This window comes from Scomber japonicus, chromosome 15 (assembly GCF_027409825.1).
Source record: "Scomber japonicus isolate fScoJap1 chromosome 15, fScoJap1.pri, whole genome shotgun sequence".
Lineage (NCBI taxonomy): Eukaryota > Metazoa > Chordata > Actinopteri > Scombriformes > Scombridae > Scomber > Scomber japonicus.
Genome location: NC_070592.1, coordinates 19,538,894 through 19,555,356, shown reverse-complemented (window position 1 = coordinate 19,555,356; position 16,463 = coordinate 19,538,894). Strand labels below are relative to the sequence as shown.

Sequence of the window (16,463 nt, the reverse complement as noted above, 5' to 3'; positions counted from 1 at the left end):
TCTAAGTTTTCTAACAATGCACGGCATGAATATATATGTTTAAGGGTTGCTGTTTAAAACATTCAGAAGAACGTGTCGCTACCTACTAACATCCGTCCCGTCCCGTAAGAGGAACAGCGTGCATTAAGAGGATAAACTGCTCTTCATTCATAGGAACATACACTCTGCCTTTTCACTCTAGAATACGGTGTGTAATGTGTGTCTATGTGTGTGTAGTGTGTGTGTTTAATCCAAGACATGATGTAGTCATGCATTGGAGTGGAGGGATGTTAGCATTGATGTGGCAGCCAGATACAGAATTACGAGTTCGTTTTTACATTGATCTGAGTCAACTGACTCACTTGCGTTGCTGCTGCCTCTACCGCTACTCGTTTTTTGTTTTCAAACGACGCATCGACGCACAGTTTTTGCGTCGACGTATTTTTTGCGTCAGCGTAATCGATTACGTCGACGCGTCGCCCCAGCCCTACTTTGAAGCTGATAAAGACATAATATGAGGTCCACCATGAGCCAAGAGAGGCTCACAGGACTGACCTTTATGTCAATTGAGCGTGATGTTCGCAGGTCTTTGGACATGGAGGACATTGTGGTTGCCTTTGCTGAAGCCAAGGCTCGCAAACAGCAGATGTAGATATTTTGCATATTTTTAACGGTTAATCTTATATGTGTGTGTGTACTTTTATCTATGTTGGATTTTATATTTAATACCGAATTTGCAGTTTGTTTATATGTTGATTGCAAATGTTCAAATAAAATAAGTAAACATACTATGTGTGCAGTAGCCTATATGCAACATTTGTAAGCAGTATTTGCACTGTTAAGAAATATTTTATTGATATAATGTGTGGTTGAACTTCAACAGTGTGTCTATGCTGTGGTTCCTGTAGGCTTTGGGCGGGCGGGGCGTAGGTTTTTTTTGCTGTGGTCCAGGGGGTGTCGGCGTCGGTGGGCGGTGGTGGTGGTGGGGGGGGCCTCCAAGTTCATTTTGCTTGGGGCCCCCAAATTCCTTGAAACGGCCCTGGGTTCAGAACAGTTACTATAATTTATAGTAACTGTTCTGAACCACCCTCCAGTCCAGAAGATGGCGGTAATGGGCATTAACGGTGTTTGCTAACCTCCAATACACATCAAAAGACGTAGAGAAAACACCTGTGTTGCTATCATACGGTCTATGGTTGCTATACGTTCAATGATTGGTATCAAAAAAGCATGACATATCAGCCTGTTATCTGTGGTATGTTTGAATTATACAGGTAATTAGGTTATATTATTTTAAGTTACATTTGGTGAAGAGATAAATGGTACAGGGCACAATTACATAAGCAATGTTAAATTGAAGAAATAATAAATACATTTTAAAAAAGCAATAATTAAGTAGAAAAAGTAAGTGACTTGATAATACAGTAGAAAAATAAAAGTTATTTAATTTAGTTTGTGGGATTGATGCAGGAAGAGGAGGATAATTTCTCATGTACAGGATATCTGTACAATTGTAATATTATATAATAACATAATTCCCTGACCATAGTGGTGAGACATTCAGATGAATTTGAAATGTTGATATGGTGGACATAAATATCCTCATTTTTACTTCACCATAACAGATCTACGATACAGATGTTTTTAATTCACAGTGGTCGTCCTGATACACACATGTGCCTCTGTCAAAGTTTTTATTTTTTAATAATGACTGAGAATCATTTTTTGTAGTTATGCCTTGCTGTCATTCACACACACACACACACAGAGTAGTTTCAACTGTGCAGCTCCAAAGTGCCTTTGCTCTGTAATGTCTGAAACAGTGACAATAACCTACAACCTCTCTGTTACAGATTCTAACCACCTTGGCCATTGCCACCCCGGATTATTGTCTTTGTATAAAGTTCAGGAAACTCAGCCATGAAAGCAGCAGGTATGCTCAGTACAGTATTTACAATGTATCTTATGTATATGTTTATTTGTATAGGGGCAAGTATATAGCATGAACTAATGCCATATATGGCAGCATTTTATAGAATAAGCCTATACTTATGGCCCTTTTAAAATACTTTTTTTTTAAAACAAGAAAATACATACAAAACAGCACAAGACACAAACAATAATACAATAACAGTATCATGAAATAACGACATGCTGGAATCCAATACTAGATGTTGGACACAATTTATCCATTATGATCATTTATGATACTAGTAATGTATGGTAATAGATACAACTGGTATAACAAATTATACTAGATGTTATACTATTCATTGCTTCCACTGTTGGTAATTTCAGTCTTCACACCTGTTGCCCTGAAGCCTACTATACTCTTTCAGTTTTTCTTTGTCACACAAATATTGAATTGTTCGTTTGCATCTGGGTGACGTTGCAGTTACTGATTTTGGCCACTGGTCGGCGCTGTTCACCATTGAATGTGTCGACTGGGCGGCTGAGCGTTGATTCTTGCTTGGCAGGTTATAAAATTAGATGAGATGAATCTTTAATGATCCCTTTAAGGAAACTGGTCAATTTTAGCATTATAATACATGCTAATAATAGACAAACAGACGTGGGTTTGATTTTTTTTAATGTGGGAGGGTAAGTGTTGTAATATATATATATATATATATATATATATATATATATATATATATATATATATGAAATATGTTGGACAATAAACAGTCTATTAGATATAAAAGAAAATTCCAACAATGGGTTGTATCGAATATTTCATCAGGTTTAGCATATGTTTGTTAGAATAGAAAATGAATATGTAGCCATAAATTCTATTTGTTTCCCTCTCTATTTTATTATAATTCACTGTTACATGATACTGTTGAAATATTTTATTTCATGTCATAATTTGGGGGTTATTTGGCCTAATTAACTTCGTAGAATAACGTTGAGTCCATGTTAATAAAATGCTTAAATGAAGAGTAATAAGACAGTCGTATAATAATCGGTCAGTATCAACAGCAGGAGGCCTTTTTGGTAATGAGGTTTTGTTCCTCCAATTCAGAAAAAAACGTCGATTTGCGACACGGCCAACACTTTAATTTCCCCCATTGATTGATAGTATAAAAACACAACAATGCAGCCACATAGCCCGGGTGGTTTCCCCCCTATAAGAAAGCTGGCTGAGTGAATTGGGTGTAGCTGTGTCTGTGTGCGCCTTGGCCAATGGAACCAGATCCTCCCTGCAGTGCGTAAGAGCGCGATTTAGGATTTAACCAAGTCTTTGCTGCGGGGCTGGCTGCAGTCTTCACCAGAGCCCGACGGCCTGAGAGCCTTTCGACAATGCAAGTGTAGTTTTCACGCCACTTTGGAGTCAGACTGCCTCGTTTTTTTTTTGCTAATTAAATCAAACAAACCCTTACGTTGCGTCTCGAAGTATGACTGGAGTATTCGACCGGAGGATCTCGAGTGTTAAACCTGCAGACTTCCAGAGCTCCTTTCAACTCTCCACCATGCATCACCCGTCTCAGGAATCTCCTACTTTACCCGAGTCCACCGCCACGGATTCTGGCTACTACAGTCCCGCCGGTGGAGTCACTCACGGTTACTGCTCGCCCAGCTCGACTTCGTACGGAAAGCCTCTCAATGCCTACCAGTACCAGTACCCGGGTGTAAATGGATCCGCTGGAAATTACTCGACAAAATCCTACACTGATTACAGCTCTTACACGACCCCCGCCTACCACCAGTATGCTGGGACTTACAGCAGAGTGCAAGCCCAGCCGAGTCCACAAGGTACGGACCCGCAGTTTTTTTTTTAATTTATAACAAAAAGCAGATTATTAGTGACTCATCATACTGCTGTATTTAGAAAAAACCCAACAACAATCGTATAATTATCGTTTCTCAGTTTTCTGCATTTTTCCTGCTGTTATTCGTGCGTAAAAATCCAGAAATGTAAAATTTGAATAAAGGAATAGATAAAGCAAAAAAATGCATATTTGTGCTATTGTTAATTTATATTTGGAAACACGTGATCTAAGATCATTTCGAAATATTATGAGAATACATTTGCCTTGTTTTTTGCCAATCCATAGTTCATTTTGTTCATGAAATAGCATTTTCATTGAAGGGATATTCACACACAAAAAAACTATAGTGCTATAGTGCAAACATCCTGCAGTTTGTAATGGACACATGTGCTTATTGTTATTTTAGCAGAAAAAGAGATAACCGAGACTGAAGTGAGGATGGTGAATGGCAAGCCTAAGAAAGTGAGGAAACCCCGGACAATATACTCCAGCTTCCAGCTGGCCGCTCTGCAGAGACGGTTTCAGAACACACAGTACCTGGCGCTGCCGGAGAGAGCAGAGCTGGCTGCCTCGCTGGGACTCACGCAAACACAGGTGAGATTTTGGATCAAATTTATATTTATACTTCCTCCATGTTGAAACAGTGTAAAATGTATCGTTTTAAATGTTTTCGAAGCCTCTTAATTCAAAAATAAATTAGACTTTGGTGACTTACATTTCAGTGCGTCTTTACGCACTGCGTGTCTTTAAAGTCTATTGTTGATGTGAACGTTATTGCGTGAGAGTATATTAATAGTATTATTTTTCACACTTTTCCAGGTGAAAATTTGGTTCCAGAACAGGAGATCAAAAATGAAGAAGATCATGAAAAACGGCGAGCTTCCACCGGAGCACAGCCCCAGCTCCAGCGACCCCATGGCGTGCAACTCACCACAGTCCCCGGCCGTTTGGGACACACAGGGGCCCTCCAGGCCGCACAGCCTACAGCCACAAAGCATCAACACCACGGCCTCTAACTTTTTGGAAAGCTCGGGGTCATGGTACACCTCAGCCGGCAGCTCCATGACTTCCCACCTCCAGACCCCTAACTCGATACAGCACTCACTGGCTCTTGGAGCGGGGACGTTATATTGAAAAACCTGTTGTTCATTAAAAAAAAAAAAAAAAAAAAAAACTCCTTCTATGGGACTCGTGTTCAAATATCAGAGGAATATGCAATGTATTTGATGACAGTCATAGAAGAAACGTGTAAAATGTGTAAATGTGTGCATGTAATTTATTGCATTTTTGGAAGACTATTAAACGTTTAAATGGACAATGGAACTTTGAAACCTCCGGCCTGCCTGCAGTCTCTTCTTCTTATAATCTGCATATTTACACTGCAAAATCACGACATGGACCCGCAGACATAAGCTAGAGATAATGTTTGTGAGCCTCAGGTGACATTTTCATACAAGGTTGTAAATCACAGCTGCTCAGTAATGGAATGAATTATCTAGAAAATGTCGTAAATCGAATCTGGCCAGCTTTCATTTGCCACGGTCTATATTTATCCCGTGATTTATATTTGATTATTTATTTCTTTTTGCTAAAGATTTTCTTTTTTATACAAATATTCTGCAGACAAAGTGAATAATTGTCTTGAAGATATGGAAGATTGAAATATTTGCCTTTTGGTGATAAAATTCGCTTGAAGATCATGCTCAGTTTAGTCGATTATATGGAGAGAAAGGATCAAGAATTGCAATGCCAATTTTTCACTTCATTAAACGTGCATTAAAAACAAATTTGTCATTGTAAATACATTTCTGAGAAACCATGGCTACTGTGTACTACAGTAAGCCATAACCTGATATAATAATTACAAGTCCAACTTATTTCAATACCGGTGTTGCAGAAACAGTTGATCTGTTATAATTTAATATTACAGTTGTGATTTCTGCAGAATATCATTGTAATGATATTTATGAATGTGGAAGTCAGAAGTGGCACCTTGACAGTACTTTATATCTTAATATTGTTATAATAATAAGTATTTTATTGCCAATTTCTTATTTATTCTTCTAAAATCGTGGGATAGTTTTGCTTTAAATTATAGTTGTTGTTGTTATTATTATTATTATTGTTATTATTATTATTATTATTATTATTATTACATTATTACATTCACGAGTACCTGTCATCAGCAGAATGATCACCTTTTTTTTTCTTTTTTCTTTTTTTTTTTAAACATTCACATTGTATTTTAGTGGAGAACCTGATTGTGCCTTTCAGCTGGTTCCAGCTCGTCTGTAAGAGAAAATGCCTGCTTCTCGCTGCAGACAGTCTGCAGTCGCTCTCGCTTTGTGTCCCCTACAATTAGCCGCTTTGAATGGCAGAGAGGAGGCGAGGGGGGCGGCACGGAGATCTGAGACAATCCGCATTCCTGTGGGGGTAGACCGGCTCCAGAAGCTCTGCCACTCCCGGCCGCAGCCCACCTTCCGGGGGTAAAATAAAAAAGAAAGAAAAAAAGAAATCCTCCACAATTTCACCATGTTATTAAGCCAAGCAGCAATACCAGTGCTGCCACTGCGAAACCGCTAAACAAACCGTGCCACTGTGAGAAACGCTGGGGATTTGAAAATTGATCTAATTGAATTTGCCCGGCCATATGCACAAAGATCATATAAGTGAGATTTTACAAACGAGCATGATGCACAAAAAACCTCCCTCCCCCTCTTTCTCTCTCTCTCTCTCTCCCTCCCTCCCTCCCTCTCTCTCCATCACCCCCCTCTCTCTCTCTCCTCTTTCTCTTTCTCTCTCTCTCTCTCTCACACACACACACACACACACACACACACACACACACACACACACACACACACACACTAAACAATGCTGCATCTGACCCGCACACTGACCCATGCATTTCCACCTGACACAGAATCCTCTTCCTCTTGCTGATTGCAGCCTGAATGCATTTTACTCGCACGTGTACACACCGGAGCCAAATGTTATAGAAAATGCTCTCCTTAATCCAAATCGCCACATCGCTTCTTGTTGTGGTCGTCAGCCTTATTTGTACTGTAGGCAAAACGGTAGTCCTGTAATTACCACGCGAAACAGGTCACTCGAGAAATTTAGGCTTTTTTTTTTTTGCATTGCATGTGCACGCGCTTAAGAACACTCAAGCGCGCTCGCAGCCTCGTGTACACACACAGGGCCTCTATCTTTCTCATGCACACACACACATCACTACTGTATGTCTCACACTATCCATCCCTCACTCACACACACACACACACACACACACACACACACACACACACACACACACACACACACACACACACTAGTGGTGCCATTATATCGAGAGCCCCCGTTTATTTCCAACCGAATATTTTCCACTCAGCTAGTTTCCCCCCCGTTTTGCAAATCGAGTCTAAATAATGACAGTTAGCTTTACTGGACAGCTTCAACTGTAACACTCCACAATAATTATTCTCCAGGATTAGGGCCTCCATTATCATAATCTGGACATTGACAATTACCTATAATTTGCAAAGATGCGCTTGGTTCTTGATTGCAGAGGGGTTTTTTTTTTTCAAGCTCGCCATCACTAAACAGTGACAGTAATAACAGCTAATTTTGCAGGCAATATATAAGAGCTTACCGGGGTGTGCAAACACTTTCCCACCTGGATTTGCTTATTCAACCACCAGCAGTAAAAACCGTGCAGCGCTTTTTTTGGGTCAGTTTATGTTGAGAAGCAGAGAAAGGTAAGGGCGCATCTTATATTTTTCCGTCCTGCACCATCCATATTTTCACTCTTCGCTGTAAATTGCTGCTCAGTAAGCTTTGATCTTAATCGTTTAACCATAGAGAGAGAAAATGACAGGCGTTTCCTAAAATCTTTTTTTTTTTTTTTGAATATATATATATGTTAGAAATAATGTTGCGGGTGTCTTTGTGGGGCTTGCTGCGTCGCAGTTGAAGGATAGAGTTAATGTGGTGGTGATGTGTGAAACCTTTTCAGGTGCTATAGGAGCTTTTATCTGAGGAGCCTGCTGTAGTGCATCAGCAAGAAGTGACACATCCCTTCCTGCACCCCCACCCCACCCCCATATCCGTCTCTGTCACTCTGTTGCTATCTATCTATCTATCTATCTATCTATCTATCTGTCTATCTATCTATCTATCTATCTATCTATCTATCTATCTATCTATCTATCTATCTATCTATCTATCTATCTATATATCTATCTATCTATCTAATCTTCAGTCTCAAACTCATTTGATTTATCTCATCCGAAACCATTTCCATTCGCACAACAGGATGAAAGGTGTCACTTCTTAGAGCTGAATATGCACAACTGTGTATTTATGAGCGTTGTTGATGTTTACTCGGCTGCTGCTTAGGGCTCCCTGCTTGCAGATCAGATAGAGATCAGATGCTCATGGCCCAGGAGCAGATAGGCCCCAGCCTTGGGCCCCAGGTAGGCTGAATGCGCGCCAGTGGGACATCCGCGACTTGACAGCTGCATGAAGCTTTTCAGCGTTGTAATTTCAGATAATATCCCGAGCGCTCACTCTCCTCGGCAATTTGTATATGAATAACCGAATAATTTTCCCTTTTGTTCCATCTGTGCTACCTCAAATCCAAATAAAGATGCCTTTTAGTATTAAAAGTGGTAGAAAATTACAGGTAATTATCTTTGACGGTAAAAACGCTGTAATCAGCGGGCTACATCAAAAATTACCCTAATTATGCCTGCATTTATGAGAAAGGGGAAAAAAAGCCTCACTTGGATAAAAACCCACAAATTGTCCCAAATATCTCCTTCATATTGAACGCCACTGCAGCTGGCTGCTTTGTTCAACATCGATCCCGTGGAGCTTGGCATTTAACGGCCTGAATTAGGACGGAGAGAAGGGAGAAAACATTTTGTCAATACTTCTAATAATTGAGGGTGAAATGACAAGATAAGCTGGACCTGGAGCAAATGTCTTTCGGGGTGAATGTAGACAGCAGCGTGGCAGGGTAAGTTAATTTCCTCTGGTGTTCAGTGTATTTGATAAATCTATATACTGCAGCCTTCTGCAACCACTGAGCGCTTTGGGTTTATTTAAAATGTTTACTCTGATGAAATGGGTTTTTCACATAGCACTGTGACATTAACTTATGTTCATATTGTCAGTTAGGAGTTTGTACACATCAGGGTGGCGGGAAACAGGCCTGTTTTAATGTGATATGGGCCCAATATGAAGCGTAAAGAGGCCTATAGTTTAAAATGAATGCATATTTTTTTTGTTGGAAATCATGCAACAAGCAGGCATCTGTTTTGAGTCACGGTTTACTCAATCTGACAAAACATAAAAAGTGTATGTACAACTAAAATCGCAGATTATATTTACAGACAGACAATTTGCTTGGTTTTGCATGTTGGAGAAACAACCAAAAAAAAAAAAAAGAAAAAAAAAAAAAGCAGTCAGGAGTCCATGGCTAGAGGTTTCTGGGCGCCACAGCGCCAGGGAGAGTGTACGCAGTCTTTGCCCAAAGTGGCTAAAAATGTCACTGATAATATTTGGTATATTGACGTTCAGATGTTGACATGAATGAAAGCATAACAAATATGCGAGCCCGCTGAACAGCCATGTACGCTAAAAAAAGATGGTTAGTTCCCTTGTTTTTGTGTCATCACACCGAGGCTTGGCTGCGTTTTTTATCCGTCAGCAGAGGAGCAACGGAGGGGTTTTCTCTCCTTTCCAGCATCCCAGTCTCTGCGCTGACACAAATTGTAGGCTACGTTTTTTTTTTTGGGGTGGGGGGGGGGGAAACTGCACGGCGGTGATCCGGAGGCCTCCACACAAGCTCACTGACCTCCTCGCCTCATCAGTCTATCTCTGCATTGAATCTTGATGTGGGGATGAATACCAGTGAGAGTAGCCCGGCATGTAGCTGTTGGCCGGCATGTTTACTCCTTTGGAAGAGACCGAGACGTCCCATATTGGGGGAATGGTCGGGGAGCGAGGGGAGAGGGACATGGAGCCCGGTATAGGATCGGTCTCGTGCGGGTTGCCGCCTTGCTTGAGCAGCTTCTTGAACTTTGACCTCTTATTCTGGAACCAAATCTTTACCTGCAAGAGGAGAGGAGAGGTGGTGCATGCAGTTAGAAAGGATATATGGAGTCTGTGTGGAGTTGTGGTTAATTTCAACAAAACTGTATCAATAATTCAAAAATAAGGACAAAACCACAAAATAATCTACCAATCTGGGATGATTATAAAAATCCAATATTTATAATAATTTAAACAATTATAGATGTGATCATTGAATGTAAAAAAAAAAATGCAAGCAGTGATACAGCTCATCTCGTCATACCTGGGTTTGTGTCAGTCCTAGAGAGGCAGCCAGCTCGGCGCGTTCCGGTAAAGCGAGGTACTGTGTTTGTTGGAAACGGTGGTTCAGTGCTTGAAGCTGCAAACTGGAATAAATTGTCCGAGGTTTGCGAATCTTCTTGCCTTTCCCATTAAAACGAATTTCCCCATTTTCAATCACTGTCGTTTTCTGCTGCTCTGCAACAAAAACAAGCAATGTTATTATTCAAAAACCACAACCGGGCTTGTTTTATTTCTCTTTGTCTACAGGGAGATAGAAACATGTCAAACAGCTGAAATATTCTGTGAGGGGTGAGCAATAAAAAAAATCTGAGGCGCCGAAATGAAACCGTCTGAAAAATGTGGAGAAAAAAAAATCAGTCTGATAAACGTTGACATCTCACATTGCCTTTACGCGCCCGTGGCAGCCACAATCCTCATACGCTGTCATATTTAGGATATTGCTGGTAATGACATGTCAATTAAATGCTAATTACAACATTCAAGGCGTGCGGGCTGCCTAATTTCCACGAGTAGTTGGTGAGGATTGCACGGTCGTGATGATCACACCCCGGGCATTAAAACAGGTTTTGTGGGAAGCGAGGGGAGTGCTAAACGGGACAACAAAACGGCTGAGAAGGTAATAGGCTGGATGTTGAATTATCCGGTGCCATTTACGCACGATTTTTCTTCGATGCAATCGTCCACCTACGCTTGATAGATCACTCGTCTGAATTTTGGAGTGGCCGTGCGGTGACTTGGGCATGACACCAACACTGGCACGGAGAAAGGTTTGATTCCCACTGTGGGCCACCCATACTAAAAGAAGGGTACTAATGGTACTGTCAGGCGCCGGGGATGGACATGACGCGGTGTATTTTCCACTTGGCTGGTGAAAAAGGGGATCTCTTACCTGTGCCGTCTAACCTTGTCTGTCCTCCCGTGTTGCTGTGATAGGATGGCAGGTACGGGCTGTGGTGCGAATGGCTCACGTAAGGGTAGGGTAACGACCTGTTGTAGGTGTTGGTCCCGGAGTACGCGGTGTTGTCGTGCTGGTGGTGAGCGTGTGAGCCGGAGTGGAGACAGTGCAGCGGGTAGTGGCCGCTGGCCATCGACGGGGAGCTCTGCTGTGAGTGCGACTGCTGCCCAAACTCCATGAAAGCAGACTTGGACGAGTCCTGAGCCTCCAGACCGTCAGCCATCGTAGTCATGGTCATCATCGAATTTTCTGCCTTGAGAGCACTCACCCCCCTCTCTCTCTCAAGACCAAATCGTTTTTTCTCTCTCTCGCTGTGCTGTTGTCTCTCTCCCCTCTCCACCGCGAACAGATATTGTCCTATTAATACCCGAATTTTCAAGTGGCGTCTTTATTTCCCCCCTGGTCCTGTGATATTCTCACTCAAAGTGGCGGAAGGTAGGCATAAGTTAAGGGAGAGATTTTAAGGTGGATTCTGTTAAAATTGAGCCCTTGCTTCCAGACTTGATGCAGACACTACAAGTAAAATGGTTTGTCTCCAAAGGGCAGCGCCTCCCGATTGGTCATCCAACCCAACGTCATCAGTGCTCTGCGCTTCACTGAGACTTGAGCTGGAGTTAACCCACCTTACCAGCTCCTGCTACAACTATGGGGGAAATAATATATGGTGGGAAAGACGCCTAATTCCTACAGACAAGCTTCACACGTACAACCAGCTCTTTTGGAATTGCCGAGTCGATTTCGTTTTCCTTTTTTCTCCTTTTTTTTTTTTTAACCCAAACCCCCAAATTACGCACGACGCACATCATATAGCGCGCACTTTGATTAAACCTGATGAACCAGCAGGATATATATTCCTTTTTCTTCTCAGCTTTTAACTCCTCCTTGCCTTAGGAATTAATAACTTATAATAAAGCACCAGACGTGCATCTTATTAAGTCGAAATTGATTTTAAACAAAAAATAATTATAATTTTTTTTTTAAGTCCTTCACTGCAAAAATATCCACCGTTACACTTTACACTACTCTTCTGTCTTCATTTATGGGGATTAAATAATTTTCTGTGCACATTTTCAAATGAGTGTTGAATAATCCCAATCATATTAAATGCATTTTTAAAACATTTTCTACATTTAGTGACATTATACCTATTGATGGCAGAGGGGGAGGGGGAGGGGGGGGCTGTTTTATGTCAAGGAAACTCCTGAAACAGGTGGAATTTCTTTGGAAATAAATCCAAATTTGTCTACAAATCTGCTATTTTTTATTTACATAATGTAACTTTTACATTTATTTTTATAATTATTATCACATTAAAAAACCCTTTTCGCAATCTAGTATTTCCTTTGATGTCGCCTAATGAGCAGCCCCTCTTTAAGCCCCCCTCTGCTCTGAAAGTAACATATATTATAACTGTTCGTTTATCCTGCGGCGAGTGACCATATGATTAAGGATCTTCAGACAATTGAAAATACATTACATGTGACACATCAAATAACAATATGCCTGAGGTACAATAGGTTATTTTGCAGATAGAAGGGTGGATACCGAGATAAACTGACAGTGTCTTTTATCCCTGCTGTAATATGAGGCCTGATAGGGTCCTCAATGTAAATTATACAGTTTGCCTCTCAGGGGCTGCGATGTTCAATTCAACAATACGAATAAAATGATATTTTCCCGCTTATATTAATGCAATAGGTATTCAGATAATGTTTTGCACCACTTTGAGCACATTTTTGCCGCAGTGTAGTGCGATCCCTCCCCAAAAAAGGCCATGAAAAATAATTATGGTTGCAATCAAGTTACTACGAAAACCTATCTGATTAGTGGCCACACTTTACTCAAATTGCAGCTATAAAATTAAGAACAATTCGCCTGTAATGATTATGGACTGGATTTATTTTGGGAGGGTGGAATAAAAGTGGATATAGCATAAATTATCCCCTAATTATACGCCAGTGTCGCCTCAATTATCCTCTTATCAAAAATGGTTGTCTAAATGCAGCGTTTAGTTTCAATTTTCTCCTTTTCTGTAACAAGAACTTGGTACCTTGCTATTATCGTCAGCTACGGTTGTTATTTACTTTGTGGGATTTAAAAGTGCACAACCCAGCCGGATAATCATTTTACTGCAGCGGACCAGGAGAGAAGCACAGAGGCAGGGATGTGAGCCGCAGGACACCCAGACGGATTTCTTTGATTCTTCAAGACTCTCTTTGATCATTTTACTTTAAAAAAAAAATGAACTCAAATGATATGGCACAGAGTCATCAGGAGGGCTGCAGGTAAGAAACTTCCTTTGAATGGTCTCTTTTGTGTCACTGAAACTAATGGACGATATTTATTGGCACTGTTAATTCAGTATTTTAGGCACACAGTGGCCTCGCAGACCTTGCAGGAGTCAGCACACCTCAGGTCACCCTTCAGTGATCTTACATAGTGGCCAATTCCCTTGCCCGTGTTCCACTTGGACACGCAGAAGAGAAACCAGATCCTATACCTTTTCTAATCGCTTTTGAGTGGTACTACAAAGACATACATGCTCTGCAGTGATGTTAGTTGCTTCCCTGCGGGCTAAAAAAAAAAAAATCCGGGCTCGATTAGACAAGACGTCTTCATTCCTCAGGTTTTTAGCAGCATCATCTGTGTGCCACCGCAGGATTATTAAATTGCGGGATAACAGTGCGCGGGTAATGTCAAAGTCTTGGTGTCCCGCAGGCGTGTTTGGAGGCTTTATAGGCACATTGAGATTAAGTGAAGTGGTGAAAGGATGGATTTGCTTGAATTGAGAGAACATGACATACTCGACCTTAGTGCTTTTTGAAATGTTTTAGTATGGAGTCTGTAGCATACATGCTGACAACCGTGTCTAATTGCTAAGCACGTAAAATACTAACAGCCTATATAATATGTTATGAATGGAAGTCATTTGTCTCCATTAATATTTAACTATATTGACAGTTTACAGAAGCAAAAAACGTTGTTTCTGTGGGAAATATTTCAATTTTTTGACATTAAGATATTGCGCCTTTCGCACCTGCTGTATCGTTGCCTCTTCTTGTAGTCCTAATCGTGGATTAAGAGTTCATAGCCTCATCCTGGAGATAAATTATTTTATATTTCCGTTAGTCAAAATGTCAGTCACAAAATGAACGGCGTTCAGCTGCAAATCTAGAAATCACTTTGTCCCTAAGTAGATGATTGACCTTCAGCACAATCAATGGCCGTGGTGGTTTAACATAAGTGGTCTTTATTTCCAGCTGTCTTATAAACGCTGATGAATGACTCTCTAAAATCACTCCAATATCCAACCCGGGGCGGATGTATCAGGCCTGGGATTTCCCTGACATCCACAGCCTGCGTTGGGATGCATGAAAACTGGGAACATTTTACATTACAGTTGTTGGTGTAACGTATTTTAGGGTTGATACACGTATTCTTAAAATGGGACAGGGGACTTTCTCCTATACGCACAGGGATGCATGGATGAGGTCACCCACTCACATCTATGTAATGTAGGTTTATGCACAAATTCTCAGTGCAGCACACATCATATAAAATGCAGCTGCAGTTCTCTCTCTCTTCTCTCTCGTCCTCTCTCTGGATGTGTGTCACTGGCTGTTTTTACCACCGCGCGTCTTTTCTTGTCCCTCTGGTCACATGTGTTAATCATATCTGAGCGTTAACACGGAGCTCCAGCAAGACACAGGTCATAATTGTAGCGAGAGGCTGGGTGTTTGTGGTCGCTCGGTCTCTCTAACAGCTATTGACTGGCTCGCATGGAAAGCCACCTCCTTGGCTGCGCAAGGGACCATGGGCGGTTTTTGGGGACACTGAGGCTTGTCACTGCAGAGAGAGAGACAGGGAGGCACTTAAACAACATGTCTCTCTTCTCCGCAGCGCAAAAGCCACTGCCGCTTCACAGACAGCCAGGCGTCGACGGCTCCCCATCTCTGCCGCGTGAAGGGCGGGAAGTGGCGAGTGGAAGCGCTGATGCATACCACACACAGCTGTCAGTATAACATGGTTCATTGTAACTACATTCAGAGGGAGCAGCCCCCCTCTCACCCCACCCCACGTTCGCATCAGCCCAAAAATGATCACCGATCAGCCTTTAATGCTCTAGTAGAATTCATCCGTGCCCAAATGGTGGGGCGCCGCTTTTACGCACACAAATTGCGCACAGCGTACTAATGCAAACCCACTTATGCAACGCTTTGATGTGTTTTGTAAAAGCGTGCAACTACACCAAGAAAAATTAGTGTGGTTTTGTCATAAAGAAAACCATGCGCTCCCAGGCGGACGACTGTTTACAGTAGGTTTTGCATCATAAATTAGGATTGCATTATCTCTTTGAGTAAATAGCAAAATTGGCATATGCATGGCCCCAGGTGCAGGCAAGGGCCTTCAGATGGACCCAATGTAGCGTATTGCTAGTGGAGCTAAATGACCACAAATAAGCAAAGGCCTGCACCACTGAGTCTCCACAGCCTCTCACAGCCTAATGGATTTAATTTGGCACGGCTGAAGCTGCGCAGGTCCCACTCAGGGCCCGTGTCCTAATTAAGACTGTTTGTTTCTCTTGTCGCCTTCTTTCACTGCTTGTGTAAAGTCCACCAGAGTGTTTGGATCACTCACTTTCCTGCGTTATAGTCATATACCTAGCTTTTGTTCTCCGTCTTCCAGTGCAGAAATTGTGAAAAGAAAAGGCCAATAAGCGTGAAATGTAGTCAATGCGTGTAGTGCAAGTAAGAAATCAACTGATGAGCAAAAATGTGTATAAAACGTGCAGTGATCTTACCTTTCTGACCATATTATCACACATCAATGACAAAAAAAAAATAGCTAAGAAGGAAGAAATGAGGGATTTAACGTGCATTTGTTGTCCTCTAAAACCAGATTATCAATGACAGAATATTGGTTATGGTCAGGACATGGCTACAGTCTATATGACCTGGTGAACACAGCTATGATACAGAATACCCAGTCAATAACCAAAGGAGCTATATCCAAAAAAGTTTATCTGAATTTTATGTTGGTGACAAATAAGACTATGAGTGCCGAGGCGTGTACTGGCCCCCTTTTTTCCTCTCTCGACTTAATACGCGACATTATTAGGTCTGACAGCACAGTGGTCGGTCTTGAAGGAGAGGATTTGGTCGGTAGATGACAGACAGGAAGGCCAGCAATCATGGGCTCTTTTTTTATCAGAATGTACTGTTCGATGCCGTTTATCCCTGATGATAGAAAATTGCTCTGTTGCCAGGACGCTGCCGCCGAAATAGAGGGCAGGAGCAACATTTCCATTTTCCAGTTTGAAAGCCATTGAAATGAATTAGTAAAAATGAGAAAAAAGGGGGGGAGGGGGGGTGAGA

At 41.6% G+C, this 16,463-nt stretch overlaps 2 protein-coding genes across 2 annotated transcripts; one reads left to right on the top strand and one right to left on the bottom strand.

The window, feature by feature from the left end:
- Positions 1–3,377: 3,377 nt before the first annotated feature.
- dlx5a (distal-less homeobox 5a) lies at positions 3,378–4,886 on the top strand. Its single transcript, XM_053334511.1, has 3 exons — positions 3,378–3,735; positions 4,162–4,346; positions 4,572–4,886. Exons 1-3 carry the CDS (start codon positions 3,378–3,380, stop codon positions 4,884–4,886), a joined length of 858 nt encoding a protein of 285 aa, XP_053190486.1.
- Positions 4,887–9,629: 4,743 nt separating this feature from the next.
- Positions 9,630–11,329, bottom strand: dlx6a (distal-less homeobox 6a). The gene is made up of 3 exons (XM_053334506.1): positions 11,023–11,329; positions 10,114–10,307; positions 9,630–9,869 (listed from the first exon to the last, which is right to left on the bottom strand). Exons 1-3 carry the CDS (start codon positions 11,327–11,329, stop codon positions 9,630–9,632), a joined length of 741 nt encoding a protein of 246 aa, XP_053190481.1.
- Positions 11,330–16,463: the final 5,134 nt, after the last annotated feature.